Source organism: Haliotis rufescens, unplaced genomic scaffold (assembly GCF_023055435.1).
Source record: "Haliotis rufescens isolate VD_foot unplaced genomic scaffold, xgHalRufe1.0.p SCAF_4, whole genome shotgun sequence".
In the NCBI taxonomy this organism is placed as follows: domain Eukaryota; kingdom Metazoa; phylum Mollusca; class Gastropoda; order Lepetellida; family Haliotidae; genus Haliotis; species Haliotis rufescens.
The window spans coordinates 9,289,019-9,316,478 of record NW_025964112.1 but is presented as its reverse complement, the minus strand read 5'-3'; the positions used below and the strand labels follow the sequence as shown (position 1 = coordinate 9,316,478).

The following is a 27,460-nucleotide window of genomic DNA, read 5'->3' as shown; positions in this document are numbered from 1 at the left end:
TGATACAGTTAAGGACAGCTGGACATAAGGACTTGAAATCAACGACGATTTTTCGACGCTCTTTAGGCGAGCACCAATTTATCCAATTTAAGTACATTTCTGTCGGATTTTCGTCCAAAAACTATATCCGGAAAAATAACGACGCTTTTAGGCGAGCGCCAATTTATCAAATTTAAGTCGGTTTTTCGTCCAAAAACTATATCCTTAAAAATAACGACGCTTTTAGGCGAGCACCAATTTATCCAATTTAAGTAAATTTCTGTCGGTTTTTTGTCCAAAAACTATATCCGGAAAAATAACGAGTCGACGCTTTCGCGTTTACAGTCTAAGCATCTGAGCCTTTGACTATTGCTGACCTAAAATAAAACTGCGGAGGAGGTAACTTTGCAGCACACCCCATTTTTTCTAATCATCTCCAATCCATAACAAATATAAAACGGGGGCACGGGTGGCCCAGTTGTGTAAGGCGCCGCAATTTGCTGTGCAGAGTTGCGTCCTTTGGGCACGCCAAAAACCTATAATCGTGAGTTCGAATCCCGGTTTGCCCCGATTATGTTTCTAGGTTTGTCAGCACCATATCCGTGCTCTCGGGTTTCACCGAGGTGGTAAACTTCCGAGACCTGCATCACTTCGGACTTTGCTCCCACATTAAGCAGGCACACCGCGATATAACTGGAATGCTGTTAAAAGCGGCGTTAAACCAAACTCACTCACTCACATATATATAACGTCAACACCAGAGAATGACCAGTCAAAATTACAACTTGTGTACGAGACAGATATTGTTGTATAACACATCACTTAGTGACAAGAGAATACATTTTCATCCAGTTGACGGAGCAAGCGGGATACGGAATACATTTTTATATTTTGAGCAAGAGCAAGCAAAATGCCTTCTGGTAGGTGTCTTTCACGGATTTGTGTTTGAAATGAGACAGCTAATGCAACAGTTGAACAAAATGACTCGATGTACCGGTACTGTTCCACTGCCCCACTGGCAGGGACAAATACAATATGTATGATGAGACCATCACGTTTCAGACCCCGCGTTGAGTTATGCTCGAGTTAAACGCCGCTTTAACCAGTATTCCTATGCTTGTCGTAAAAGGCGACTAACGGGATCGGGTGGTCAGGCTCGCTGACTTGGTTGATGCATGTCATCGATCCCAATTGCGTGGATCGATGTTCATGATGTAGCTCACTGGATTGTCTGGTCCAGACTCGATTATTTACAGACCGCCGTCATGTGGCTGGAATATTGCTGGGTGCGGCGTAAAACACCAAACCAAACCAAACCAAACCAAACCAAACCAGGTATATTATCACGGCGTGTGCGTGTGCTTGTGTAGGTGTGCGCCCAAAGGGACCATAATCTGGACGAATCTGATATTCGAACCTGTGACCAAGCTGTGCATAGAACGTTTCCTTGTTTGCCAACTTGATTGAATTATTCAAAAGAAACAAAACAACATTATAAAAAATAATTTTTTAATTTTATTTCCCCTTTCAGCTTCGCACCGACAATGAAAGATGTTATTGTAAATGGACATGGAGTAATCGAATGATAATATTTCTTGGATAAAATGATAAGTTTTCCTTGAGGTTCATCCCAGATTTTTGGCGAGGTGTGAGTCAATCGTGGCAGTGTTAGAGTTGTTGTATCACAATATTTACATCACAGTTGAGTGTTGTTTCCCCGCCAAATGTCATTGGTGGATTGCATCACAGTTGCCTTGGTAACAATGAGGTCATCAAAGTCAGAACGAGGTCCTACATTCACGTGATCTTTAATAATACTAGCATACAACATGTGGACGGAATTTGATTTGGGCATAGAAAATACAGACCACTAACATGGATGATTCTCCTTGAAAACGTTTGGCCCCATAGCACCAAAAAAATTAAATTATGCAAATTAGCTATGTATCTTGTCGGTTTAGCTGAAGCACACCTCTCCTACGTCGATGCCAAATTGTTGGTTTTCTCCACCAATATCGAATAGCAAGACATCGACTAAAGGCAATAGTTCTGATTTGTTGGTCCTAACTTCATATCTGTTTCTATGCCATTGGTTATCTTTAGATGATACCTGAAAGAAAAAAAGGTGAGTGTTAATAAACGTGTAGTCAAAGAGTACAGTATTACTTGCACCAATATAACATCTTTCTTTATTGTAAAGAGATTACACTTGTTACAAAGCCCCACGTATCTATCGAGAGCAGAATGCACGAGGCCTCTTTCTTTAAAAGGCCACACCCATGTAATTATTATTTTAAACATTGCGACCGTCAATCTGCGGTTCCCCTCGTTAATGAATTACTGATTTTAATCTTAAAATGTCAACTTACAGTTTCACAGTCTCCCTCTACGATGTCGATGTATGTTGTCCTCTTGAATCTACCCTCAGCTGAGTCAAGCTCGTCGCCGGCATCGGTGATGAAGCGGGTGCCGTAGCTGTGGGAGTTGAGGCAGTGGTATGTTACTCCCTGGCGGGCGCTCTGGGAGTCGAACTGGAGAACCTTCATCTGCTTGACGTCGATGTCGTACTTGAACTGTGGGCGAATAAGGATTTAACACTGTAGCCAATGATCAATACATTTGTAGTTTCCGACCAGATTCATTATAAGCAATACAACATGTCATAGGAAAAAAGGAAGACATATCGACAACAGGGTCCACGCTATAGGGATACGATGGTACAACTGAACAAAGAAGACTACTTTGAGAGTACATTAACTGTTTCTCTGTTATAGATTAGAAGCAGGTGCGACGTACCTCCTTCATCTTGCCGAAGACATCGGACATGAAGTATTGGCCACTGGTGCTGTCCTTTGTCCAGCGATCACGACGGTACTGAAATAGGAACATAACAAATGACTCTCAAGAACAGATTTCAATGTCTGGTATAGCGTCTTCTAAATTTAGGGCAGTAACACATTGTACTCATGACTACTAAACTTACACATCAAGCTATTTCAGAAAATACCTTCAAATGGTTTTGCGAAATTTGAACTGACAAGTTCTTGTGGCCTTTACCTACCTCAGTTATCTTGGGCTTGATGCAAGTCTCAAGGGTCTCCATTCTACAGAATACCCTCAGGGCGTCAAGAGCAGAGTCGCCATTAGGATCGATCCAGTACTCGCCTACATGAAGAAATACACTGATTAAAAGTACGTTGACATCTTGTCATGTTGCTAAAACTACTAACAGCAACAGTCAGTATTTTCTTAACTTAATTAATTATGTTTATGTCAAAATAAATGCACTCGATATTTGAATGTTGGAATGATACAAGTAAACAAAGAAATCTCGTCTCCACAACTAAACTTTACACATGACTGCAATGTATTTAACTGACCATCCTTGAAGTCGGGGTTGCTGAGCTTGATGTCCCTGCAGTTCTTGCCTGGTGAAGTACGGCTGCCGAGTCTGGAGTGTCCTACACGGACGATGGCCTCCCTGACTCTGTTGAGGTTCTCGTACACGGCCATACCGCCCTGCAGGACACACAGTGACAGTGATGGAACCGGGAAACTTCATATTGTCATGATGTAGGTCGCAACAACATTTCAGGTATAACATGTACATAGTTTAGTGAGAGAGTCTTTTAAACTGCAGTCAGTATAGATCCATTTAAACCACGGTGTTTTTTAAGCATCGTTTTATTTACATAAATGAGTTATTTGTAAAGCCGTTTGGTTTACTTTCCCTGTCAAGGTTTCGATAACGCGTTTGTTCAGTTATTATATGTTCTGGAGGCTGTAGTATATTCATCACTTATTGTGAAAAACTTACCTCTGGCTCATCATACTGAAAAGAAAAGACAGGATTGTATTAGATATTGACATTCATCATATTTATTTTTATAAATACTTATAACGGTTTTACACAGCTTTTGGAATTATCTCCTTCCAACGCCACATGGCTGAAACGCATCATAGTGAAATCAATGTGCTAATAATTATAAAGATCATAATTTGTTTACGGAGATCTTATTAAAAACTACCCTTTAATCGCACCGATCTCTATTGTAACAGCGCTAACGATGACTCACTTGGTATGGGTCTGGTCCCTTGTTCCAGCTTGGCTGAGGTGAATATACTGGTCCGTAGCCCTGGAATTATGCAAGTATGTAACAGTTATGATTCGCTCTGTCAGGATACGTAATATGGGGGTGGGGAAAAAGATTTAACGCTTAAGAGTACACATTCGAAAGAAAACTATTCCAATTACAAATCAAATTCATTATAATACTATATGCAACAAGAAAGCAAAACGTTTGTCTCGTTTAAGACAAGTTTCACGGGTTACTAGAGTAATATTGGGTTAGCTACCTTAAGCTACCTTTTTACAATATTCCTACAATGAATATATAATATGTAAACTCAAGAGAATAATCAGTCACGGTTATCCGAGAAACAGATTCCACTTTGCGTTAATATATGAATTGATCACTGAAAATCAGTGATGACTCAAGGTGTTCACGAAAAGCGTAAGCATATCACGTTAACACATTTTATACACGAGGGAATCGAACCCGACCGGGTATTAGGCGGTACGAGCGTTAGCTTTAACCAATAGGCTACCCGTCGTAGCTTCTTACAGAATGTAAATCTACATTATATGTGTACTCACGGGGGGTCCAGGAGGTCCAGGGGGTCCAGAAGGTCCGGATGGTCCCTGTAATATTACAGTTTACGTTGAAAATACTAAATCCAATTATCATTAGTTCCAATGCATAACATTAGCATTTCAGTTATATCAATAGATTAAATCTTGTACTTAGTTTTCTACTACAGGGTACATGCTTATAGTTGAATATGATCGCATGAGTCTCATCTCGTTAACGCGTTGTCAACTTACACTGAGTCCGTCATCACCAGAAGGTCCACGGGCACCCTGAAATCAGACGAAGGACACATATAAAGAACAATGTAGAAGAAAAGGTTGGACACCATTTAGTTTCATAACATTAGGAAATGGATTTACGTTTTCTATCAAAATCATTATTTTAAAGGTTCTATAGTTTCAGAATGATTCATCTGAAACTCCAATCCTGTGACAGAACCATAACGTGGGAAGGTGTTCGGGATAAACGCTGGCAGTCACAAAGAGTCTAGTGATGAAAAAAGCCATGTTGTCATGAATTTCCGGGTTGGTACGTATTGTACTCACAGAAGGTCCGGCAGGTCCTTGTTGTCCTGGGCTTCCACTACGTCCTGGACGTCCGCGGCTTCCAGACTTTCCCTGAAACAGCATCAACATCATCAACATCTTGTAATCGAGAATAACAGACAGAACTTACAATATCCATCTTCTTTCCACTGTAACAGCTGTTAGATAATAACTTAAAACGTCGCGATATCTGACGAAACCGACCCCACTGGGCGTTAAAGTAAAAAAAGTGATGAAAAATTAAAAAATGGATGACTGAAAATCAGTGACCAGCGATAAGACAAATGAAACGATTTTCTAAATATTCCATATGAATCTCATAACATACATTTCTTTTTTATTCCTTGTGTTTCACTCAATCTGCATTGACTATACGTGGCGAATGCTGTATGTTTTATGCTTACCAATTCAAAGATCTATCACTGTAAAATATCTTTCCTTCAGTAATGGTTGCTGTTTTAGAGGGAAGACGTATTCACAGTGTAATGTATACGCCGTGCGGTACACGAGGCATGTTACTTACATTTTGACCAGCAACTCCGGGAGGTCCGGGTGGGCCGGGGTCTCCATTGCTTCCCTAAAATAAGACATTTAAAGCATCAAAATATAAAGTTAAAATTATGAGTTTTTATGCAAACATAAAACAATGAAAAAAATGATATGTGTATCCCAAAGAGATCATGCATTAATAACATGTAATTTGGCTGATGTTGAAAAACGTTAGAATTAATTCAAAGTTATACTTGGTAAAGCATTGATTGTGGAAATGGTTTTGTGACTTATGATTACATATCATAATCAGCTGATTAGCCTTTACTTTCAACAGTAGTGTCTACTCACAAGAGGTCCGGGAGGTCCTTGGGGTCCAGGCATACCTGGCCAGCCCTTGTCTCCCTGTAAGGTACAATGGAAGTTTGAGCGTAACATTCTTGTCGACATTCGACATTATTAATAGTGCATGAGGATACACTGCAGTGGCTAATATAAATTAACATATTAAAATCATGTGACAATATATGAACATTTTTGGAAATGCAGAAAGAATCACTTTGTGGTACAACGTGTGTGACAAAATATCAGGCTCATGATTCCCTGACATTACTTTACATTACTTTACATTACTTTACATTACTTTACATGATTCCCTGCCATAAATGCCATCACATTACCTTAGCTCCATCCCATCCAGACTCTCCCTTATCTCCAGCAGCACCACGGGCACCCTGTAAGGATGTAATAGGCCATTGCAGAGTATTGAAGAATGGCAAATAGTTAAATACAGTAATTCACTTTAACACACCGACAAACATCATGTTGATTAAAATATGTGCCGGAATTACACGGCAAATCGGTAAAACAATTTGGATTAGCCACAAATTCCATTATGTTCCATATGCAATTCTGTGTATCAAAATATATGAACACAACCAAATGATAATATAAATATATGCAGTATAAAAAAATATGTATTATCAGTAGTGTGCTATTTGAACTGATTAACACACCTCATTGCCATGTTATTTAAGAGTTCTTTTGAAAGGATGCGATAGCATGCATATGCCAGATACTTACAGCAGGTCCACGTTGTCCGGTTAAACCAGAAGGTCCACTGGGGCCAAGCTCTCCCTGAAAACAAATATTATGCATAAAATGGATTGTATATTTTATGTCTACTCTTGAAAAGGACGGATTTGATCAGTTATATGTGTTAAACTATGCAAAACGATCAGTGAAACTATATGTCTCGAAACAAAACCATGAGGGATTTTGTACATCAGGATTTTATGTACTTTAGAAGGTACAAACATTCAGCATATAAAACTCACCCTCTCGCCGCGTTCTCCAGAAGGTCCGGGGGGTCCTGAGTTTCCTGGTGCGCCCTAGAATTCAAACAGTCTAATATAATAGGGTCATCAAATATTTGAAACACATCATCATTTGACAAATTAATGTATTATTTTTTAACCTTTCGCTTTTGAGACAGGATAATTGTTTTGTCAATACAAGATCACACGTGGCATATTGCTGCAACTCACAACGGGTCCATTGAGGCCTGGTGGTCCACTGGCTCCAGCAGGTCCACGACCTCCCTTTGATCCTGAGCGTCCAACAGGTCCAAGTGGTCCATCCTTGCCTGGGGATCCCTGCGATAGAGGATCGTGATTCATTTAGGGCAGGTTGTTTAAATTACAAAGACTTTTATTACATGATAATAATTAGATTCACAATACCGATCAGAATGAAGATGAACAATTGGTGTCAACTGTATGGAAACAAGCATGATGTAGGTACCGTATTCCCTGTTTAAAACGTAACACTATATTCAGGTGAGGTGAGGTGAAATAGTGCTAGCCAACTGAGATACCATGACGCATGAATACCCCACTCAGACACAGTATACTCTCTCCGAGGTGACCAGTTCTTGTTTGAGCCCCAAAATGCCGTGCTTCAGGCAGAGTAACAAGAAATACAATATTTTAATGCCTTTTGGTATAACGGGGCCGGGGATCGAACCCCCGACTTTCTGCTCTCCGGGCGGACGCTCTACCACTAGACTACCGAGGTGGTCCATATATTCAGGAGATATTTTAGCATTAAAACCAATTTGATATGTCACTTTATGTATTGAAGGTAAATATCAGGGTACAATGATATAATCCTTACGGGTTGTCCAGTCTCTCCTGGGTAGCCAGCAGGTCCGGTAGGTCCTGGAGGTCCGGCTTGTCCTGGGGCACCGTCATTTCCATTGTCTCCACGAAGTCCGGGCTCTCCCTGCAAAAGGTTTTAGTGAGTCCTTGTGAATGCGAAATATATTTATGATGTCTTGTAATTAAGTTCACTTTGGGTAAAACATTCATGATAATGACAATTAAAAGGTCATTAAGTAAATACCATATTACTGTACATTGTAGATTAAATGACAAAGAACTCACAGCAGATCCTGGGGGTCCAGCAGCACCAGCCTCTCCCTGAGAACCTGGGAATCCGTTGGCACCGCGTTCTCCTTGGGGTCCTACTGGTCCGGGAGGTCCAGATGGACCCTGTATCAAATCAATACGCCCATTCAATATATGGCATACCAGTCAATCAAAACTTTTGTTTAAAGCTGTTCAATTTCAACAAAGAAATTTGTCATATGGTACAATTGGACAATTAATGTACAAATATATGAGGCCCATCGCCCTGACATGTGGTTATCGAACATCGAAGGTAGTATTCTTACGTTGAGTCCTGAAGATCCTCTCTCTCCTTGGGCACCATCCAGACCAGGCATTCCAGGAGCGCCAGGCTCACCGGAACGTCCGGGGGGTCCAGTCTCACCACGCTCTCCCTGGATAGTAGAGAACGGTTCCAGTGAACAAAATACATCTCACCATAAGGTAATTTTTAATGCAAACATTTTCAGCTTTCAGCTAGTTTCAGCTTTTGCGATTTCAATAGTGGTCTTATTAAATTTCAGCATTGTGGAAACAAGTATCAAACACGATTCATTTCCAAAGGAAAACACATACTCCGTCTCCGGACAGTCCAGTAGCTCCTGAGGGTCCGGGGGGTCCTTGAGCGCCAGGGGAGCCAGGGGGTCCAGCACGTCCTGGGTCTCCTGGGGTACCAGAGTTGCCGGGAATACCACCAGATCCACGGCCGCCCTTCCTGCCCTCGCGTCCTTCGTTTCCCTGGAAATTATGAACATCATTGTAAAGTTACAATTCCTAGGCTGAAAATTCCGATGCAACGAGAAGGATGTAGCTTCGAAGTCCTGCCACATGAGCTAGGTCAGATGTCCGAACATTTAGAAATATGCACTTTTGCATTGTGAAGTTAGTACCTTTATCTATAATACTTTTTTTCCAAATCAACTTATGAGATGTTTAGCAGCTGGAAAGGCACCACGATGTGGTACATGTGTAAACCTACTCAGCAGGTTTAGTTAATAAATCATGAGCAACAGTAACAGCTACTTTTACCAACATCGAACGGAGAATCTCAATAAAAATAAACACAAGTGAACGTACTGGTGCTCCGATTGGTCCAGCCTCGCCTGGATATCCACGTGCTCCGGTGTCGCCCTTAAATCAAGAACATGTATTACGGTTTAGTTTTACTGAAATAGATAGTGGTTTTATTGTTATTCCCCTTTCCAGATTACTCTATCAATAACCAAACAAACATCTGTGCAAATGAGTGAAAAAACACCTGTAAGCTGTGTGACCACTATGCAATATTGTCCTTATAATATGCATGTAGATATTTTTTGACCTCTCACCTTAGCACCATCATTTCCATCGGATCCTGTTTGACCCATCTCTCCTGTAGGTCCCTGAATAAGAATAAGTGAATCGTGATATTTATGTGTATGTAACTGGATCTAGCTGTACTGTCACAAACATACCAAATAATGCCATAATTACTAAATACTAGGTCAGAGTACTCAATGATAACATTAATGCTATTATTTGTACTACGAATTCATCAAGCATAAATTACATATCACATCGATTATGGTTTAATTCCTAGATAAACAAAATCAACATCAGATATTTAAATCAACGATATCAAAAATGCATAATGATACTGAAGAGTTATATGACTATTAATTACATACTACAGATATGGTGCATTCAATCTTTATAAACAAATGATAGCAAACAATCTGACGAAATGAAACATTCTGAAGATAATTAGATTTAATTCAAATGTAGATAACACATTACAGATACGGTGGTTTAAGGAGGGTCCACTAGATCATCACTCACTGAAAGACCAGTTGGTCCCTGTGGTCCCTGGGCTCCTGAGGGTCCTCTCTGTCCAGATGAACCTGGTGGACCGGGCTCACCAGCGGGTCCAGATTCTCCGCGGTCTCCCTTGGCAGAGACAAGTCCTGAAGGTCCGGGTTGACCGGGGGATCCTGGGGCTCCAGCCTCGCCGGGGCGTCCAGCCTCTCCATCCTGTCCACGCTCACCAGTCAGACCCTACCCAGGGAAGAAATCAATGTAACTCCTGGACTCTATTAGGGAGATCAATTCTGACATCTTCTTGTAGCATCATAGTACATTATTTCTATGTCTTCTAATTATTGATGTTTGGTACACAAATGTTATAAATTATTTTCGTTGCCATATGATTGTCAATGTGACGTTAAATATGATATAATTCACACACTCTTAACTTGGATGTGTTAAAAACAAACCCTGTTTCCTTGAGCTCCGGGGCGTCCTAGTGGGCCTCTCTCGCCAGGCATACCCTGAAACAGACCACGAGATGATGAGATTCATAGCCACCAGCAGTACGATCATCAACGTTAAACTTACAATAAGGTCACCTCTATATCAATCTTTTCTTAAGAGAAAGAGTGAAAGGATGGTGTCTGATATTTGGTTTCATAATGAGAAAACACATGGATGCAATTTTGAAAAAACAAAGTCCACTCACGATAAGTCCCTGTGCGCCAGCATCTCCTCTTGCTCCGGCGGGTCCGGGTGGTCCCTGAAACAAAAGCAATCGGAATTAGCCTACATGACTTACATACAATTATAATTCTATAATGTTATTTCATGTCAGCCATAGGCGATCGAGATAGAAGAGTGGGTAAGTTCGTGAGTAGGGTTCTATCCTGCTTTTAGGAATATCCCAGCCATATCAGGACCGACTTCACACATTGTATCCATGATGGAATTCGAACCCGTCTTCGTGCTATGGGCATGTGTTGTGCGGATTAAGCGCCATACAATTATCACTGATTATGACAACATAGTCTCAGCACACACTGTATCGTGATATATTATTCAAATGAAAATTGCAACGAACAGCAAGAACTATATATATACATTGTTCACGTATCCATAATTGAAATGGTTTTAAAAGGGTGAAAAACGTCATTCACTGTGGATTACTTACAGCTTGTCCGACTTCTCCAGATGGTCCACCTGGTCCTCTCTCTCCTGGGGCACCACGTGATCCAGAAACGCCAACCTCTCCGGGGGCACCGCGCTCACCCTGGGAAAAAGAAACAGCGACCTCAAATATGTGTACAGTAAATTACGGTTATAACGAACTCAAAGGGACTACTAATTTTAGTTCGTTATAACCGTAGTTAGTTATAAGTAAATATACAGCATGACTACAGCAAGTAGTCGGGGCCAAAAAGTAAGTTCGTTATATCCGTCAGTTCGTTATAAGCGTGTTCGTTATAACCGTAGTTTACTGTATATGTATTAATAATCGCTTGTGTGAAGTGACAATGATATGTAAATGTATGTCCTGGTATTTTGTCACTCTCTATAAAAATATCACGAATCAATAAAATTGAACAGGACTTCAGATGAACCTTCTCAAGAGATTTACTGTTACGTCGTATCATTTTCTGTCCGAGTGTTCATAAGGCTCCACACATCATTGCATTATCCTGATGTTCTCTCAAGAATGGTGCCGTATCATATCATGCTTTCCCCTCATGGTATACAGTTGAGAATGTTGCTTACTCTCTCTCCGCTTGCGCCAGGCTCTCCGGGGATTCCACTCTCACCAATAGGTCCTGGGCGTCCAGCTTCACCGGGGGGTCCGGCGGGGCCGGGGAGACCCTGGAATCCTTGCTCACCAGGACGACCGGCTGCTCCAATCTCTCCTTCAGCGCCCTGGCATATATATTCACGCATTGTGAAATGATCCATTGTGGAATATCACACCATTCGTACATATAAATACAACTTTTGTATGTGATAACTGATTACTAATAATTGCGCATATACATCTTCATAAGATTATTTGTATTTAACAACAATCAACGAAATCAGTTCGAGGAAGAACGTACGGGTGATCCTGGGGGTCCCTCAAGGCCAGCTTCTCCGGCGGGTCCTCTCTCTCCACGGGGTCCTACTGCTCCGGGTCGGCCAACATCGCCATCCTTTCCTGAAGGACCCTGGTAAGCATGAAAATAACGTAAACTACACTGTCACCATGGATAAATCGTACAACATCAGCTTGACTCATCAAACTCATAGTACTTGTTTCAACCCTAAGGCAGCGAGCTCAGTACTACCATTCGGATTCAAACACAATATTACTTCCCTCAGTTTATAATGAGAGCAAAACTGTCAGTTCCATCAGATAAATAATGCATTTACATCATCTTAAGGACGTACGTCAACTTGTAAAGAATACGTACAGTATCTCCCTTATTTCCAGATGGGCCCTGAAGACCTGGTGGTCCCTGGATGCCCTGGGGTCCCTGTTCTCCTGGGTTACCATCAACTCCGGGGTTGCCCTGAAGCAAGTAAGTTCATATGCAAATCACTCTTTCAGATATTTTAATGGCACTGATTGAGAAAAGTCAACTGTCATTTTTAATGTAATGAAGACAAAATAGTAATAAAAATAGTAGACAGCATTATTGAACATTTACCATCTACACAGACTTAACGTTACTCCTATCATTACGGTAGTTGAGCTTTTTTGCGGTGATAAATGTTATTTCCAAATTCCAATGGCGTTTATTTTGAGCGTTTTGACCCATGTAGCCAATGACAGTTGTACTCACAGCGGGTCCACGCTCACCAGGGGCACCGTCGGCACCAGGGAATCCTGGGGCACCCTGTATGGAAGATAACATCGTAAATCAATACAAGATAATGCAAGAATGTGATCCTTTATATGTTTTAATCAGTAGCTAACTTTGGTACGCGCTGCACAGCGTAAATGGCGCGTACCCGTAGCGGTAGTCGATCTCCAAGATACTGGAGAATAAATTAAGAAATGAATTCAACTCAAGTCTGGAATGATTTGGCAAATCTAGATTGTCTCAGCTCTAGGAATTAAGCATTGTTCTGAGCTCCATTTGGATTTAATTTTACAATTTGAAGTTATGTATTTTTAACAAAATAACTTTATTTCTGGAATTAAATTTTAGTCTAGGATGCATTACTCCTTAAAGGAAACAGTCTAGTGAATACGTAAGTCTTCAGTATTCAGTACGATTTACTATAGGAAATACATACCCTAAATGATCCGTGATCTTTCACTAAACTTTTATCTCTTGTCATAATGGCGTGATACCATGCAGCGTTACCCTCATAGGAAAAGTTGTTTAAACGGAATGTTACTCACACGAGCTCCGGTCTGTCCAGCGCTTCCGGGGGCTCCAGCGACACCCTGCAATAGGCAGAAACATCGTCACATTCTTACAAACACGTGGTCCCTTGTGTAGCTGTTCATACCACAACATGCTATGTTTCAGGGATCAATTAGAGGGTTTGGTAACTATTACATTATATGTAATGTAATTCGAAACTGTAGCTGTAGCTATGACAAAAACATTGCAGTGGACATACCATCGAGAAAGGAAGTGTCTATGATAATAAGGGAGTGAGTTGGGTTTAATCCAGCTTTTAACAGCATCCAGTTATCAAGGCGTGTGTGGAAGGAAAGCCCGATGTGATGCAGGTCTTAGACGTTTACCACTTCGGTCAGACCCACGACCACGGTAATGGTGCTGTCAAACCTAGAAACATAATCGGGGTGAACCGGGATTCGAACCCACAATCATGGGTTTCTTTCGTGCTCAAGGGACGCAACACGGCAGAGCGAATTGCGGCGCCTTGGACGACTGGGCCACCCGTGCCCACCTCTATGATAATGTCAATGAGTTTCTGTGATTAGTGTCAAAGGGTGTCTATGATAGTTTATATGTGGCTGTAGAGTGTACCATGTTATGGGATACAAGATGGTATATTATGTAATACTTACTTGTTGTCCAGCCTCTCCGCGTTCTCCCTGAAGACCACGTGCTCCATCCTTTCCAGCTACTCCTGCAGAACCGGGGCGTCCAGACATTCCGGGAGTTCCGGGAAGTCCCTAAAAAGGTCACCAATCAACATTTATGAGCTGAAAATCCTCAAAATAAATTTGACTTTTAGCAAAACCACTTACATTGTAACAACTATTTGAGGAGGTTTTAATCATGTATATATATTTAAAGCGTGATAATCATAATAATCAATAGATAATTATGAACACCAGGTGACAATGGTGAAGTGAAGGGTAAAAATACCAATTACGGACATCAATAACATAACGATATTACAAATTACAATAGTAAACCCTGAGCAGGTGTAATGGAACAAGTGCTCACCCTTTCACCGTTAGGTCCGGGTGGTCCGGGTGGTCCTCCTGCTCCTAGGGGTCCCTGCAGGAGAGAAACATGTCATAAATTGTTAAAAGCACGGAATAATGTATTAAGGAAATGCGTGGCTTTATGTCATTAAGTGACGTAATTAAAAGACAGACGACCAAGACTGCATTATTCAACTGTAGGTTTCACTCCTCTCAAGCTCTATTTTTTAAATTCCTTTCAGTATATAGTAATACATGACATATAAACATACCAACCAATTATCTGTCTCACATTGTTCCCTTATGTGCAAACTATAATTTAAGTACATTACTATGTAGTGACGTAATTAAAAGACAGACGACCAAGACTGCATTATTCACCTTAGGTTTCACCCCTTTGTCAGTGACTGCTCAGATGAAAGTGATATATACTGTCTGTGGCGGTAGGTGAGGGTTTCTAAAGTTTTTTTACCTGAATTGCATTTGAAATTCCCAACTTTTTTATAAATTCAAACTTTTGTTGTGAAAAACTGAGGATGATTTATAAAACGCCTGCAACATTCTGTATACTATGCATACAAAAAACATGACGTTGTAAACTCCACTTAAATGATTTGTATTATTGGCATTGTATAACTTGTGTATGGACAAAAGGCCTTCACACAAGTAAATTGTGTTTGGCTTGGACTTCTTACCCTCTTTCCCTCCTGACCAGGAAGTCCAGGCAGACCTCTCTCTCCTTGTGCACCGGATTGACCAGCAGCTCCAACCTCTCCCTGGCTACCGGGGCTTCCGTCACGTCCCTATTGAGATAGATACCAAAGATGTACATGATGGTTGTAAAACGACAGGGTATTCAGTTGAACACCAAATAAGTTTGACAATAAATCAATCCACGGTTGTTTAAATGCATATTGTACACATCGAATTAACTGGTGTTGAGATTGTAACGAAGAACTCAAAACACAGACCTGATCTCCTTTGTTTCCAGCAGCTCCTTGGGCTCCAGCGGCTCCGGGGGGTCCCTGGGGGCCAGGGAAGCCAGGAGAACCGGGGCCACCAGCGGGTCCCTGCAGGTAATAAAAAATGTATGTACGATAGGCTGATCCGACCAGAAAAAAATATTCAAAATAACAAAGATTTGTAAAACAAATTCGAGTCACAATCTTCAGTGTAATTGTCAGTTTACAAGCAAAGAGAAAACTATTGAACATTTTCCCTTTCTAAAAAGACATATCATAAGTGATTTTCCCAACTCACCATCTCACCCTTAGTACCAGGGTTGCCGTCATCACCAGAAGAGCCAGGCCTTCCAGGCTGACCAGGTTGACCGGCGGCGCCATTGTTTCCTGGGGCACCGGATGATCCCATTGGGCCACGATCTCCAGACTGACCAGCATCTCCCTACAAAGCACAGCACGTCAGTTATTTTGTTGGATGCATCGTCACATTGTCATGACAAGATGTCTGTCTCATAGGCCCCTTACCTTATACCAATAACGTTAATGTATACAGCTCTCAATACACGTTATTCCGTTATTCAAGTTAATTTTGAAAAACCTTCACAAAATTTCAACGGAACGACCGAATTGATCCTTATGTCTGCCTTAAACTTATTTTTTCAGGAAATATATTTTACCTTAGCTCCAGATGATCCAGGGAATCCAGGAGGTCCGGGGGGTCCAATAGGTCCTGCAGATCCAGAGTTACCAGCCATACCGTCCTCTCCACGGATACCCTGCAGAACAAATACGCAGTCGTCAGCCATTTGGTATTCTTGTATCAATCATGGCCAAAAACGGGAAAACACCATAAAATATTCAAAGGCTAATCATGCTGATTAGAGTTTTTATACTAAAATTATGATGTTTATAAAACGAGAAGGTACTTACGGGGGATCCGGGGCTTCCATCACGACCTCTCTCTCCGGGGGAACCACGGGGTCCCTGGGGTCCAGAAGATCCTGGGGGTCCACCTGCACCGGTTATACCCTGATAACAAGAAATACAAACGTTAGTGTATGGAAAAAACAATAAAATGATCTTCTCTATTCATTTCAATTTACGTGGCACAGCAAACGGTACACTGTATGTCATACATATGTGATAATGTTTCTTTGGACTTAAACGGAATAGACCAGGAATATCTACATGTCTACATATCTACACATGAACAATGAAGTTGAATACGTACTTTGTCTCCTTGCTTTCCAGCCTCTCCGTCACGACCGGGGCGACCAGAAGGTCCCTGAAACACACACCACACAAGTTAGTAAATGTATTAGTGATACTTTGCACGGCGGCGTTAATAACTGAAGTAGAAACACATACATTTTCTAATCATCTTCAAAAAGAGTATTGTAATTACTGTCAAGTGTACAATAGCTGTAGTTGATGTTACATCACATCCATATATCAACCCACCCTGTGTCCTTTGGGCCCAGGCATTCCTGGCATTCCTGGGCGTCCAGATGATCCCTACAGTAGAGAGGATGCATGAGAAGGTCATGAAATGAAAATAACATCTTTAATATCAACCATATTGGATTACTTTGTGTCATGAACAACAAAATGGGTTTGTTTACTGGGTAAATCTAGCGTAATTTGGTATAATGTAAATCATATTAATACGTTGCAATGATCATATGTGCTTCTCTTATAAAAGAAAAGATTTTGTTGTACTTGGTAAAATCTAACGCAAATTGGTATCAGGTAAATTATATAAATACGTTGCAATGATCATATGCGCTTTTTTATATAAGAAAGCTATTAGTTGTCATCTAGTATAAATGGGGGTCGGGTAGCTCGCATAATAGTTCAGTTAATCATGTGTTCGTAAGGTAAAGTCGTCAAGCTTACAGAAAAATCCTATATTAGTTTCATCAATCAACACTTACAGGTGATCCAAGGGGTCCTGAGGGACCTGGGTCTCCAGGCATACCCTCCTCGCCCTGATTCAGAGAGAAACAATGTATAAATTGGCAGCATGAAATACAGGAAAACGCAACAACGAGTACGTATCACAAACGAGTAGATAGACACAAATGTACGAAATATATGATTTGACATTCATATTAACAGTGTTTGAGATAGATCATATAATGTTAAAACTTGTGTTGAGTGAGGTATAAACATTTGGTTTATTATCTGTTATAACGTCACGGTTTCGTTCGCGTCGTTATCATGGTGGTTCTGGTTATCTCCAGTTATGAGAGGGTGACATGTCGGGAAGCCACTCACATCAAGACCAGCGGAGCCGGGGGGTCCAGCGAAACCACGTTGACCAGTGGAACCCTGAAATGTGACAAATCGTAATCAATAAACAATTGTCGTACTCAGACATCACACAGGATAGTTTAACTGATAGATCATGAAATCCTTGTGTTATTTGACCTTATGATTTAATAGCTACTACATATATGATATACATAGTTGCTTTAACGGTGGGTATGAATTGCATGGAGATGTTATATGACAGTTGATCTGTGCCGCTGGACTACGGTGACATCCAATCAGACAGGTCCTACTGTGGCCACCTGATCTTCATTTTAGAACAGACTTGTAGTATTCGAGACCTACATTGATCCAGGATTCGCGTGTTAAATAAAAGTTGCATCAGCATCACTAGACTACTTACGGGTGGGCCTGGGTCGCCAGACTCTCCGCGCATTCCTTGGAATCCCTGGGGTCCCTGAAGCAGAAAACAGAGCAGTCACTATCTTTACTTTCATCACAAACAATAAGTATTTATTCAGAATGATTTATTATAGTCTTTTACAGACTTTTAGTCATTTTATATTGACATAATTTATTGCAAATTCTACATAAAAGCTTGATCCTCTTTTCATGTGTGAAGTGTGAGAATGTATATAGACTGAAGTGACGAGTCATCTAAAGCTGCTTACAGATTGACCGGGGGGTCCGGGGGGTCCCCGTGGGCCTGGAGCACCCTGAAATGGAGAGTTACCACAGTTATGTTCATGAACACCAAATGCTAGTTTACAAATAGGACAACGAAGCCATAACAACCAACCTCATTCTCGTACAAAATAGAAACATGCTTATTGTAGATTTTGTGTATTTCAAACACAGCCTCGCTTCTATCTGTCTTCGTACTAATATCGCTGATGCAGTAATATCGTATTCTTAACGTACGACATCATTAAGACACCCGGTTTCATTACTATTTAATACACAGAAACACATGTTTGTCAGGCTGAGTCGTACAATGGACTCTTGGACAATGGAAATTGCTTATGAGTATGGAAATGGCTTCGTCAGTTGAAAGGGCTTCCGTGTAATGATTTCTAGCATGCTTCACTTACTGGTGAGTAGTACTGTGGAGAGTAGGCGGGTCCGGCCTTGACATTGCCTTGTGTGTTCTGGGCCTGTAATATTGTAGTGAAAATAAACACGTTGATAACAATTGTATCACATCAGCCTCTAACGGCGGTAACACTGTAAGAAACAGTAAACTATGTTACATTGTTAAAATTTCGTTTTGCACATATTTATGGATTGTGTCCATATCAATCAAATATCAGCTAAAGAACATCTTATTCCATCTTATTATCTCAAAGTATCAACGTTCGTTTATCAATCCTACTAAATTAGCTTCCTAATGAATACTATCGTCTGACGACATCATGCATTAGTGGTAACGTTAAAACATCGCCGTTACGTTGAGCTATATCTACACTATATCAGTTTTACTCATTATGTCACTCGGTGTTTTGTTCACCAAGTTAATACGGCATCTACAGAACTCAACAGAGTTCTAAGGAACTCACGATCATTCATGAAGCAATACAAATAAGCAGATAACAGATTATGATTTACAGGGTTTCGTTTGCGGGAGAACAACACAAAAGCAAAGACATTACGAATGTGCAGTACATTACGAATACATTACATAATCTACATCGTTATGTTGAACTGACATACAATGGGATGGATAGATGTGTAGTTTTATCTACATCAATATGATTTACTGACATACAATGTGTGATGGATGCATGTGCAGTTATGATACCTACGTGTTTGTTCTTGGATAAAAGATAGCATTACAGGACTTTGGAAATATGCAAACCACTGAACATCTTTTTATTCATAGAAGAGACACGTAGGTTTCTTTAAAGGTAATTCGTGTCACTAGAACTTATGTGTACAAATACCGTGCGTTACAGTCAGAGAAATAATGTTCACAAAACGTGATCCAAGGAGCGGGTTAATGGTAACTGTTTTCTTGCCGGATCAATGCGTCTACCACAACTAAACTAAACAGAAAAAGCAGGCATGTGGTGGGCATATTGGTCAAGTAAGATGCGAGTGACCACGTCTGACCATGGCTCTTTGGGCCACGTTTCGATGTTGACTGTTCTAGTGACACGGATGAAAGAGTGTGGAGTAGAACTCACAGTGCGGCGTCTGCCGCCACCACCACTACTTCTAGAACGACCACTGGAAGTACTGTAGGAGCGGCTGCTGCCTCTAGAGGAAGACGACCTACTGGAACTGGAACTGGAACGAGTCCGACTACCTGACGCTCCAGATGTGCTATATGACCGTGATCCACTAGATCCACTAGACCTGCTACCGGACGAGCCTGCTGTACCTCTAGTACCACTAGCGCCACCACCTGTACCACTAGCCCCACTACCGCCAGACCCTGATGAACCACGCCTGCCAGAAGAGCCACCCCTTGAACTACTACCTGTACCTCCCGTGCCGGATCTTGAACCAATATTCAAAGCTTTATCGGAAACACTAGAACCTGAGCTTGAGCCACTAGTTCTTGAGCCACCAGTTCTTGTTCCACTAGAGCCACCTGTCCCACTCCCAGAACCAAATGTGAAGCCCCCTCCTGTTTTTCCTCCTGTACTACCCGTTCCACCTGTTCCGCTACCACTGCCTGACCCAAAACTGAAACTAGAACCACCAGTGCCACCTGTACCACCTGTACCACGTGTACCACTTGTACCACCAGTGCCACCTGTACCACGTGTACCACCTGTACCACCTGTACCACCTGTTCCACCTGTACCACGTGTACCACCGGTTCCACCTGTACCACGTGTACCACCGGTTCCACCCCCTGTACCAAAACTGAAACTGCTTCCTGTTTTTCCACCTGTACCACCTGTACCACCTGTACCACCTGTTCCACGTGTACCACCGGTTCCACCCCCTGTACCAAAACTGAAACTGCTTCCTGTTTTTCCACCTGTACCACCTGTTCCACCTGTTCCACCTGTTCCACCTGTACCACGTGTACCACCTGTTCCACCTGTACCACGTGTACCACCGGTTCCACCCCCTGTACCAAAACTGAAACTGCTTCCTGTTTTTCCACCTGTACCACCTGTACCACCTGTTCCACCTGTTCCACCTGTACCACCGGTTCCACCCCCTGTACCAAAACTGAAACTGCTTCCTGTTTTTCCGCCTGTACCACCTGTACCACCTGTACCACCTGTACCACCGGTTCCACCCCCTGTACCAAAACTGAAACTGCTTCCTGTTTTTCCGCCTGTACCACCTGTACCACCTGTTCCACCTGTACCACGTGTACCTCCGGTTCCACCCCCTGTACCAAAACTGAAACTGCTTCCTGTTTTTCCACCTGTTCCACCTGTACCACCTGTACCACCTGTACCACGTGTACCACCGGTTCCACCCCCTGTACCAAAACTGAAACTGCTTCCTGTTTTGCCCCCGGTCCCTCTTGTACCGCCTGTACCGCCTGTACCACCAGTACGTTTCCCTCCAGCACCACCACCGGCACCGCCACCGCCACCAGCACCGCCACCAGCACCGCCACCAGTTCCGAAACTAAAACTACTTCCTGTCCCACCACCTCTACGTTTACCACCGGCACCACCACCGGCACCGCCACCGCCACCAGCACCGCCACCAGCACCGCCACCAGCACCGCCACCAGCACCGCCACCAGTTCCGAAACTAAAACTACTTCCTGTCCCACCACCTCTACGTTTACCACCGGCACCACCACCGGCACCACCACCGGCACCGCCACCAGCACCGCCACCAGCACCGCCACCAGCACCGCCACCAGCACCGCCACCAGTTCCGAAACTAAAACTACTTCCTGTCCCACCACCTCTACGTTTACCACCGGCACCGGCACCGCCACCGGCACCACCACCGGCACCACCACCGGCACCGCCACCGCCACCAGCACCGCCACCAGCACCGCCACCAGTTCCGAAACTAAAACTACTTCCTGTCCCACCACCTCTACGTTTACCACCGGCACCGCCACCGGCACCGCCACCGCCACCAGCACCGCCACCAGCACCGCCACCAGTTCCGAAACTGAAACTACTTCCTGTCCCACCACCTCTACGTTTACCACCGGCACCAGCACCGGCACCAGCACCGCCACCAGCACCGCCACCAGCACCGCCACCAGCACCGCCACCAGTTCCGAAACTAAAACTACTTCCTGTCCCACCACCTCTACGTTTACCACCGGCACCACCACCGGCACCACCACCGGCACCACCACCGGCACCACCACCTGAACTAAAACTACTTCCTGTCCCACCACCCCTTCGTTTACCTCCGGCACCACCACCGGCACCACCACCGGCACCACCACCGGCACCACCACCTGAACTAAAACTGAAGCTACTGCCAGGTTTACCACCAGCGCCACCAGTGCTACTTCCGCCTCTAGTTCTAAAGTTACCAGTACGTCTACTGGCAGGTCTTCTGGTACTAGTACGACGTCGAGTGCCTCCGACCTGTCTACGCTTACGTGACTTAGCTATATCAGATCCCCCCTCTGATGCTTCATCACTGAGCATTTCCTGCAGACAAGATATCAACAAATACCAAGTAAGTATAAATACATACTATGTGCATATGTTAGGGGAGATAACTCGTGCATCGAAGAGTTAAATGACGAGGGTTATCTCTGAAAGGAAGTGACGTAAGCTCTGACGGTTGGAACTTTCTGAGCGGCTGAGAGTTCAAAAGATGGGTTGTCGTTTGTCAGAGTTTCTGAGAGAGACTTTAAACTTTGCTCGCATCAATTTCAAAGATCGTCTTGTCTTGAAATGTCAAACCAAAACAAGACACATGGGGACTAATGCAGGAGTTATCCCCCCTATTTATGTGGTGCATGTTTAATATGGCCATAATAAAATATCGAACTTATATCATCATGCCGACGTTAATGATGTAATATTTATTAAAGAAAGCATGAATATCCATTCATATAATTTGAATTTTTAAATACATTTCAAAACATCGTCAATGGGCCATCATTTATAATAATGTGCCATCATGTGTCTGAGCACACAAGGGTGCAATTCAATTTTGAGACGTATACTAGGTATAAAGAAATAAATCATTTACATACAGTGGATCACGGGAAATTTGGATTTTTCAGCGTTCAAGTCCCTGATGCACATGCGCAGAGATGAAATTGACATAGAGGCGTAATCTTCGTATGCCATCACATGTCACTCCCATTCTCGCGTGCGCTAATCAGTAAGGGTCTCGAAAGCTCTGAAAAATCGAAACATACTTGCAATCCACTGCATATGTATATTCAATGAGCAATTTGCTACAAAGCTGAAGCATATAATCCCCGAGTTTCTGTAACTAAGAACAGCTACCTCTTCTTTTCAAACAAAAGTGACCATATTTGTGCCTGCAACCTTGCTAAAAGGGCATCATGTACCGTTTTTTGTACATGTTACGTTCTTTCTCTATAACACCGATCGTCCCATGCTTCAAATAGACAAAGCAGACAGTTGAAATATTCAAAAAATATTTGTTCACTGAATAATAAATATATATGTATATAGACATGGCCATTGCACTTCCATTTTCGAACACGATACAGAATTTACTGGATGAGATATATGCACGCCAGTGTGTTTGGGCCAAGGTTTAAAGTCTCGAAGTCAATATTGTGTATGCTATCATCGACCTGTGTAACACCTTGATGTTGAACTCTATGCCTTCTCAGAGTGAATACACAGACATGAAGGAACATGCACGTGCATACTATGAACTAAGCTAAACAGTCGCCGCCTGGTGCACGTGCGTCTAGGTAACGCGGATACACCTACCTGCTCTGTGTTGGATGCTTTCTCTGAAATGGAAATATATTTGAAGATTAAATATGGAATTAGATTGATAGTTGCAGTGGGTGGATATGTGATATATCATGTTATATCTTAGGTCTCTATGCTCCACAGACGGCGAGTGGGTAGCCAACTGAATCACATTCCAACAATCTATTGCTTTCCGGGACTAGACGTAAAAGATTCAGCATTTATGTTGTCTAAATTGCTGTTTTTTTCCAATTGTCATCACAATTTCCCGCATACTATGAATCAAGCTTAGAAAGGCATGTAGTCTGGACTAGGCCTGATTTTAAGCTAGGCATGACATAATAAATAAAGAATAACAGCGATAACTTCATCCACATTTTTAAGAGCAGAAAAAGTAACTTTACATCATTCCACATGTAGCCACACTTAAGACTTTACTTGCTGAGATGTATTTGGCCGAATTTAGTTTACTGGCTAGGCACTATTTGGCCGAGTTAACGACATGCCATATGTTTTCAACACGGAACAGCTGCCTACAGGATACCGCCCAGCTTACAAATGTGTCCCGTCTTAGAACGCAGTATTGTGTCGCCATCAGCATTTGGTAGACATTTCAAATACCACTGCTAGGTCGAATAGCAAATAGCTCCGTCGGTCAAACGGTGATGTGCATGTTCTGGAGGAGACTTAAATAAGTCTGGACAACGTGAATGAGTCCCGACAAGTCGTTACCCCCTCCACGCATTATACTTTTTTACATCGTATCTCCATGGTGACCGCCCATGGTGACCGCCCATGGTGACACTGTGTCTGATATAACATCCTGTGATACTTATACGTGGTCTTATGATCTGATGATGTCCATAAGGGTTCAATGATATCAGGTCAAACGGAGCATGGAACAGGTTATATACAACGTGCAATGGATGAATTAATATCGTTTTACCGAATAGATGATCATTTATTGTTTTCAACAAATTATGTATAACATAATTTGTTCCGAAAACATCACTTTTATTTGTTTCTGGTTTCGGAAAGAACAAATGTGTCTTCATACGAGAGTTGAAGAACACGTTAACAATTCGACCAAGCCAGCTGGAGTGTTTTTGTTTAGAAAATGTAACCACATATACTCTCTACATATTTGTGATGGAGGTGCAGGCTTCTTAACACTTTGTGTTTGTATCAATGTCTAATGTTCGCTCACCTGGACACGAGGCACAGCATACACCAACTGGCTTCACAGGCTCATCATCACCACAGTCGATAGACTGACAGGAGGACGCGGTGTCCTTGCAGATAGCTTTTGTGCGCCTGCACGTGCAAACATAGCATGGGTCAGTTCTGTCCGGAATCCAACTATCGCCGTCGGCAACTTCGTCACCATCTTCATTATAGCATTCGCTCTCAACTGGAATAAATACATAATCTCAGAAATATGTTTTACAAAGGAACGGAGTAGGCAGTTTGAGTGAGTGAGTGAGTGAGTGAGTATGGTTTTACGCCGCCTTAAGAAATATTCCAGCAATATCACGATGGGGTGGCACCGGAAAATGGGCTTGACACATTGGACCCATGTGGGGAATCGAACCTGTGTGAACGGCGTCACGAGCGAACGCTTTAACCACTAGGCTACCGTTTAACGTTGAACCAAGAAAGGGCTCTAATTCCGGTTATGTACTGAGCATTAAACATCAACACATACCACTGCTTTGTGAAAATATGACCTGTTTTGAACTTATGTTATAATTCTAATTAGCGCTGGTTTATATAGTATTCGACTTTCGAGTTGACAGCTTCAAAAAGTTTCAGACAAAGCCATACGAGTAATAGTTTAGGTAACAATATCTCAAATAAGTTTATATCCGCAGCGTTGTAATATGTCATACCGGATCATGCCAACAGAACTCAACCATTCGCATGCCGAAAAGGGAGTGTATATAAAATGTAATTGTTTTCCTGTAAAGGGCTTTCTTTAATACGATGGTCATTATATTTTTTCACAAATGAAATAATACAAAGACTTTCTTAGACGCAGGGTGTCCAAGTCCGTTGCAAAGTATGAAGGTTATATTGAAACAACAATATGAAATTGGCGAATGAATGCAGTTTGCAGTGGGACATCTTGTTGCATAAGCGTATCAGTTGCTGCTGTTCAAGGGTATTGAAACAGGTAACGCAATAAGAGCACCATCACCCTATTTAACAAGAGAAGAACAAAGGATAACAAATCCATTGTTGGATACAACGTTCGCTGATCAGACATTTCACATGTGCCTGTTTCATGTACTCTGGTGGCAGGCAAACATTATTAAAATGACTCTACACTTTTTGAAAGTTCGGACAGTTCCATTTACCTCCGATATTTCATTGAAAGTCAGGTGAACGGTGTTTTTGAAACACTTCCCCTTAAACGTGAAACCATAATTGCTTCACATGGTAGCTTGTGTTTCGTTAGGAACCTCGCAAATGCTATACAAGTATTATCAATAATAGAGATGGTTGATCAGATGAAGCAATTGCAAAGACAGAACCCGTTCAACAATACAACATACATACATTCAGTAATCGAATCGAATAAATAGAAATGTGAACAAGTTTGAGTATTGATTTAAACAAAGTGTGTAATTAAGGTAAGATATTTGCACGTAGTATGTATTATATGCGACAGGTTAAGAATAAGAGTCAATAATAACATTTTCTACAAATTCTCTGAATACCAGTAACTTTATGTAATTGTTTGTCTTAAATGATTACCCGACTCCTATGCTAACTGGCATAGTCTGTAACTTAAAGATACTTCATTACATGCTTCATCGGGGTGATGAACGTTCACTAACGATGCCGACTTAAGGCGGGTCTAACTTTAAGGTACAGTGTGCCTTATGTTGAAATTAAATTTCAATGAGGTGTTGTTGACTGAGCAGTTCTTTTGTTTTAATGTTAAAACTAGCTTTCATTCCAAGCTCTAAGTCAATTAAAGTACAATAAATCAAAGTAGGAGTGCGGCGTCATTTAATCATTTGTAACGACCGATCACAAAATACAAAACTACCGACCACCTTTCCTTGCAAGCAAGGACAGCTTAGCAGTAAGAAATCTCATACAGTGAACGTGTCGTTCTGCAACGTGTCATGACCTTCAGCTCAGCATTATGCTAATTTTCTAGGTCAGGAAATCTCATTGGTCTACTGCAGTCCAGTGTGATCTGCCTTGCGTGAACTATTGTCAATATTTCAAACTGACAACTTGTTGCATTGAAACCGTTCGCTTAACCAAGGATATTTCTGTGAAATGAATATTCATATATGCATAGAAGCATCCGCAGCTTCTTTCCATCAGTTAAGAAAGTACATACACAAAAGGCAAGTGTGTAATCACATATCCTGATTTAAACGTGTTACGTTAAAAAACGCGCTTCGGTTTCCTTAAGGAGTAACAGCGCGATTCAATAAAATAACTAAGCCATGCCAACATACATATGAAAAAATGTATACCTACAATTTTTGTCAATCTATTAATTATTCTGTCCAAAAGTTTCTTTGATGTTATTAAGCAACAATTGAATAATTAACACAGAATAATTTTACAAGCTGCTAAATGATTTAGAATATAAAAAGCAATGCAAAAATAATAAATAACAATATCTACCCGAAGAGGTGACGTTTTTCAACGACTACATTTATGTACATTAAACTTTTGAATGAAAACTGACACGCAGACAAAACACGTTTGCCGTATGTGTCACTATGCTATGTGTACAGTTACTTTAAAGACCTGTCTATGAATAAAACTTGTTAAAACGTGCAGAAATTGAAATTAACCCACCTTGAGCGTGTATCACGGCTGCAAGAGCCAAAAGGGCTATCAAAGCCTCTCTCCACATCCTGATGTGTAGTCCGACAAAACGTCAAGACATTCACAGACAAACTTTAAAATTACAAGATTGTTTTAGAAGCCAGAAAATGGCTTCTACTACTAGGAAGAGCCGAGCCTGAACTCCTGAGAGCTCAACAACGGATTCCTAGGAAGTTTGGGTACAATATTGTCTGGCAGGCTTGTGAAAGCTGCCAACAAACCCGGTCTGCTAG

At 41.9% G+C, this 27,460-nt stretch overlaps 1 protein-coding gene across 50 annotated transcripts; it reads right to left on the bottom strand.

The window, feature by feature from the left end:
- Window positions 1–1,481: 1,481 nt before the first annotated feature.
- Window positions 1,482–27,460, bottom strand: LOC124135816 (collagen alpha-1(I) chain-like). 50 transcript variants are annotated; one of them, XM_048382226.1, is made up of 53 exons: window positions 27,198–27,460; window positions 24,577–24,780; window positions 23,385–23,407; window positions 21,434–22,112; window positions 20,549–21,316; window positions 20,465–20,503; window positions 20,288–20,344; window positions 19,698–20,152; window positions 18,606–18,668; window positions 18,186–18,230; window positions 17,918–17,971; window positions 17,521–17,574; window positions 17,178–17,231; window positions 16,705–16,758; window positions 16,475–16,528; window positions 16,174–16,272; window positions 15,921–16,019; window positions 15,542–15,685; window positions 15,253–15,351; window positions 14,977–15,084; window positions 14,301–14,354; window positions 13,916–14,023; window positions 13,277–13,321; window positions 12,711–12,764; window positions 12,339–12,437; window positions 11,985–12,092; window positions 11,656–11,808; window positions 11,072–11,170; window positions 10,607–10,660; window positions 10,365–10,418; window positions 9,931–10,146; window positions 9,441–9,494; window positions 9,190–9,243; window positions 8,689–8,850; window positions 8,400–8,507; window positions 8,110–8,217; window positions 7,841–7,948; window positions 7,213–7,320; window positions 7,003–7,056; window positions 6,749–6,802; window positions 6,346–6,399; window positions 6,017–6,070; window positions 5,700–5,753; window positions 5,177–5,248; window positions 4,865–4,900; window positions 4,637–4,681; window positions 4,056–4,115; window positions 3,797–3,811; window positions 3,360–3,498; window positions 3,041–3,144; window positions 2,776–2,853; window positions 2,349–2,552; window positions 1,482–2,089 (listed from the first exon to the last, which is right to left on the bottom strand). In XM_048382226.1, the coding sequence occupies exons 1-53, from the start codon at window positions 27,253–27,255 to the stop codon at window positions 1,937–1,939; spliced, it is 6,132 nt and encodes a 2,043-aa protein (XP_048238183.1). In that variant the 5' UTR covers window positions 27,256–27,460; the 3' UTR covers window positions 1,482–1,936. The 50 variants fall into 50 exon arrangements, with proteins under 50 accessions (XP_048238183.1, XP_048238184.1, XP_048238188.1 ...); XM_048382227.1 differs by having other exon boundaries at window positions 20,297–20,344; window positions 20,465–20,521; window positions 20,558–21,316; XM_048382231.1 differs by having other exon boundaries at window positions 20,297–20,344; window positions 20,465–20,512; window positions 20,558–21,316.

Bases quoted from the DNA above. Each gene is read 5' to 3' on its own strand.
- LOC124135816 (XM_048382187.1), bottom strand. From the start codon at position 27,255: ATGTGGAGAGAGGCTTTGATAGCCCTTTTGGCTCTTGCAGCCGTGATA. The intron at 16,020-16,173 runs GTAAGTACCTTC...TTTGTTCTGCAG, and splicing joins ATGGAAGCCCCGGATCCCCC to GGTATCCGTGGAGAGGACGG. The intron at 11,171-11,655 runs GTAAGCAACATT...TCTTTTTCCCAG, and splicing joins CTGGCGCAAGCGGAGAGAGA to GGTGAGCGCGGTGCCCCCGG.